The sequence below is a fragment of the Entamoeba invadens genome, assembly GCF_000330505.1.
Source record: "Entamoeba invadens IP1 unplaced genomic scaffold scaff_1105074726509, whole genome shotgun sequence".
Classification (NCBI taxonomy): Eukaryota; Evosea; order Mastigamoebida; family Endamoebidae; genus Entamoeba; species Entamoeba invadens.
In genome coordinates, this window is record NW_004191811.1 from 76,333 (window position 1) to 81,549 (window position 5,217).

The 5,217-nt window shown below is 24.2% G+C and overlaps 1 protein-coding gene across 1 annotated transcript; it reads left to right on the forward strand.

Annotated features, from left to right (window-relative positions):
- Positions 1-3,058: 3,058 nt before the first annotated feature.
- EIN_149160 (hypothetical protein) lies at positions 3,059-3,469 on the forward strand (the record flags this gene model as incomplete). Its single annotated transcript, XM_004184842.1, has 1 exon — positions 3,059-3,469. One exon carries the CDS (start codon positions 3,059-3,061, stop codon positions 3,467-3,469), a length of 411 nt encoding a protein of 136 aa, XP_004184890.1.
- Positions 3,470-5,217: the final 1,748 nt, after the last annotated feature.

Sequence of the window (5,217 nt, forward strand, 5' to 3'; positions counted from 1 at the left end):
GTATACGACTCAAATCAAAAGTATATGATAGAAAACTCAAATATTGTTTTGATCAAAGGGGTACCAATAAGGAAGTGTTCTTTACAGACTTTAACGAAATATGATACATCGTCTGATTGTAAAGCAATTGAAGAAATGAACAACACCGACAAACTGCTGTCTTTAATGAATTTTTTAAATTATAAAATCAAAACATTTTTCCCCTCAGAAAACCAGAGTGAAAGACGAACACAAACAGCAAAAGACTTAAAAAAGTTGTCAAGCGTACGACTGTCATTTATACCATCTTATGACATTCGAAAGTCTGATTTTGTAATGAAAAATAGACGCGAAACCGAAATTGAAGATGGAGAACATGGTCTTCGATATTTTTCAGACATATTTAATAGCATGACTATTAAGAGTAAAACTCGGGCAAGTGACTCTGCGATATTTTTGGGCGACATTTCAAAGAAATACGATACAAAATACTCTAATATAGAATATGTAACACTTGATAAGTATGAAAAGGATATTATTATTCACAAATTAAACAAAAGTAATGATCAGTCTATTAATCATTCAGATGGTGATACTGATGAAAATGACACAGACAAATTGAATGACCGTGAAGACAAATATCAACTTTATAATGAGAAAAAAGACGATGAAAGTAACGTGGAATATAAAGAAAAGAATGATGTGAGTATAAACCAAATTAACAGTTTTTCTTCAATTCAAAACACTGAAACTAACATTCTAAACAATAATGTAACATTGCCAATATACTATGTCCCAGTGACCGTTACATATATAAACAACAATCCAATTGTAACACCATTATTCGATATGAATTATTTTAACATTAATCAACAATTTAACGTTGATGTAAATCAATTATATCCAGACCTTAATTGTGCTAACTTATGATAACAATTTTATAATGGTGAAGAAATGAAAAAGATTAATAACTCATTATATTAACCGAGTTATATTGTTATTTGTCAAGTATGTTATAAAATATGTATAATTTTAAAGATAACAAACTAAATAATTTAAATAATATTAGTATTATAATGTTGTAAAATGAATAGTATATATTAATTCAAATTTTCATTTGAAATTAATTGGTAATATTTGTTATTGATATCATGATATTATGAAAGGTTGATAATTATTGTTAAATATAAACAACGTGTATATTACTTAACACTTAAGAATAGTTATTATATCATGATTAGTCAAACAACAATGAGTATATAGCTTTGTTATCTAGTACTTTTTGAAATGAATAATATGAATAAGTATCAGAACACATTCTAAAAAAATCAATTGTTTCGTTATTAGACTGGTTCTAGTTGTCATGTATTAATAAAAATGAATAAACTTTTGGTTAATGAAAAATGGGAAATATTATATTTATTAAGTGTTTAGTTTTTAGCGTTTAAAAACAACAAGATACAAAAGACATGATTTATCAATGTATAATATGTATATGTTTTACATAACCCAGAACATTTAAAAAAGAAGATGCTTATTTTTTATTTGTTTTGAATTGATAATTTTTAAAAACAAATTAAAAAAATGTGGTAATGCAAAAATAAGGCGAATGCTTATCTAAATTAAAATTTATTCCAGTGCTTTACATTTAATTAATTATTATAATTATAATTAATATTAAAATTTATAATAATTTTTTGAATATATTTTTGGTATTGAAAATACCAATAGTTGCTCACTTTTTTACTGGCATATCTATAATTCCTTTTAGTGTATTATTATTCGATTTGTGTTCTTTTTTTAAATTGAAACAATTTTGGTGTTTGAATTGCTGCAAATTAATTTTAAAAATCAATTTTTAATTTACAGTTGTTTTGTTTAGTTTAACATAAACTTCCTTATGTTAAATTGTATTTATAGTTAATTGTTATAAAAATAAAACCCTTTGTTATATTACAAAAAAATCATTGAAACATTTTTTTCTTACCAAACAAAAAAACAATTTAAATTCAAATTCAAAATGAATATTCAATTTGTATCGACACAACCCCAGTTCCAACAATTTTAAAATGTTGTTAAAAAAACAAAAAAAAACTAAATTAATTATAATATTATTATAACTTTGCCTATTTCAAATTATTATTTTATGAATTTATACGTTTGTTGTATTGACCAAATAACATAAAAAACCCATGTGATAAACAGTCTAATCTTTGGTACTTTGAATGTTGTCAGTACATTTTTGTACCATTAAAATAGGAATATTTCGGTAAACTATTTAAAACATTGTTTTAGATTATTACTAAATTTTCAACTTTTTTGTTTTAAAGTTTTTAACACGTTTTTATGTTAGACAGACAACAGTCACACGCCGAAAATTATTTAGACAGATTCGGAAATAATAATTAAAAAATCTTTAGTATAAATTCATCTTGAAATAATAACATGATCTTGTAATTTAATTTAACATAAACCCCCTTTATGTTAAAAAGTATTTTTATTTTTTTACTCAAAAATCAATACTATTTTGTCACATCCAATAATTTATTAACGACAAAAGATTGCACGCCAACCAAATACAGTTTTTATTGATTTTTGTAGAATAATATACACAGTTTTTAATTTAACATTGTATTAAATGATTTTTATTTAATAATAAATTGTGATGATTTTTTATTGTTAAAAAGATTCAATTAAATAAATTAATTGTTTAATATTAAAATTGGAATATAAGACACGAGAATTACGAAATTGAAACCAAATTGTTTGCTAATTTAATTGGAATTTTTGGATTATTACGAATTGTTTTTGTCCAAACACAAAAATAGAATTTAGGACTATTTAATACAACATTTTTGTATTTACAAACCAAATGGGAAACGGACAGTCTTCCAATACTCATTCTTTTCATCAAAGATTATCAAAATCAAAGAAAAGTAATTCTTTAGCAGCAAAAATCAAAACAGAAACAAAGCCTAAAGTAAAAGAAAACCTTAAACCTATCACAGTTTATTCAAGACCTATTGAACCACTCAGAAGTGTCGCTACAAGTTCTTCCACTCGAAAAAAAGAAACATTTATGGATAAAGTAAAAATCGGTGCGATGACTGCCGCAAGTGTTGTATTATTGCCGAATGAAGATTTAATTCCTTGGCACCAAGCTATTGGAGATGGAGAAACACTCGTGGAAATGAGAGAAGATGGTGTTCATATCACAGAAGACTATTTGAACAACAAAGATTTTAAAAGTCAAAATTATCGTGAATTCCCAACAAAATTAAAAAGTGACAATCTTAAAGAAATTGGTGAGAGAAAACTAAAAGAAAATCCAAATTATAACGCCATAAATATAAATGGAAAAAATTGTCGTGGACTTGTTGATGAAATTAAACAAGAAATTAGATGTGGAGGAGACAAAGAAAAAATTAAAGAAGACAATTTAAAAGAGTTAGAACGTTTGGCACTGTTTCACAAATTATTGACTGACTAACAAAAACGTTTTCATATCAGCAAATGATAATTTAATTTTTATTAAAATGTTTAACAAGTTTGATTTGTGTATTTTCTATAAATTTATCTTACTTAATTATTGTTTTTGCTTCGATGTATTATTAAATAACTAAAACTTGTCATTACCCAATTTTCAATATTAGAATATTTACTTTTAATGTATAATTATGATAAGATTTAAAAACAAAAAATAATATATTATTCCAATAGTATAATCATGTTATTATACTATTTAAAAACAATTGTTGATGCAAAATAAATAATAGGAAATTATTATTTATAATATTTGTGTTTTAGTGACAATAAAAATTAAACCACAAATTATAAAAAAATAATACGAACATTTGTAAAAGTATTCAAATTTTACTGTTTTCGAACAACATAAAAATGTTATCCAAAAATAGTAGTTTAAGTAATTTTTTTTCAAGGTGTTGTTCAAAGAAATACATTCATATTTTAAAAATTTTGTCAATTTGAAAATTATAGATGACTGTTGAAAACATATAACATTCAAAAAATATACACAATAATGTCTATCTAAAATTTTCAATTGATATATAAATTTTATTTAATTATTCTTAAATTTGTTATTTGTTTAATTTTAAAATAATAATTTTTTTGTTTAGAAAATAGTTTATTTTATTTTGCATTTGTAATGATTTCCATTACCTTTTTTTGTTTACATCTTAAAAATAATCAAATTCAATTATATTTTTTTCATTAAATAATTTAAAAATAATTACACAAATAGGTTATGTAAAGAACACAACGTGCTAAGAAAAATTGAAAAAACTTAACAAGTATAAAAAACATTTAAAACTATATTTATTAATAAAAAATATTATTTATTGAAAAAGGTAATATATAAAATAATATTTTTGTAATAATAAATTTACAATTTAATATAATGATCAACAAACACCGTTCCAATACAATATTGACTTTCTTCCTTCTGAATATACTTTAACAACGGTTGTTTGTGATGTTTAGTACATCAGAATGTCATAATAACATAAGTTTTCGATAATATTATGAAAACTTTTTACATAAAAAAATGTAAAAATACCCCATTTTTATTATATTTCACGTTATTTTTCAAGGTTCAATTAAAAGCATATATTGAATGAAATAAACAGTTATACTTGAAAAAAAACGAAACATAATAAAAATTTTATTATATTTTTATTAGAGCACCAGAAAGATTATTCAAAAACTCCACTTGTTTACAAGTATGGTAATTTGAGTATGTTTGATATTAATTCAAAATAGCAATATCAATCATATCATATAAAGTATAGGTGTTCCACGTGTAAGTTCGATGTCTATTAGTATAGTACCTGGTCATCTAATCAACAGTATCCACCCACACTTTTTGTGGTTGAAGTTGAAAATGACTTGGGGTTTGTGTATTGTCAATTTGTCTTTGCCATCGAACAGATTCTGCTCGACGACTTCAATTTCATTTTTTTCGTGGCAGTTTGACAAGACTAGTATTTGCTTATTTTTCTCGTTGTAATAAGAGATAAGTTTGCACTTTCCCTTCGAGAAAAAAAGCTGGTGATATCGAAGGTTCTCCCTTTGATTGTTTTGGCTTCATCAAGGCGTTTTTTCATGTCAATCCTCATGGTTCTCAAATGTTGGAACCCACACAAAGCAAGGTAATATGACAACCTTTACATTCAGAAAAGGTTGTCACATACCACAGTGAACTTGTTATCACGACACAAC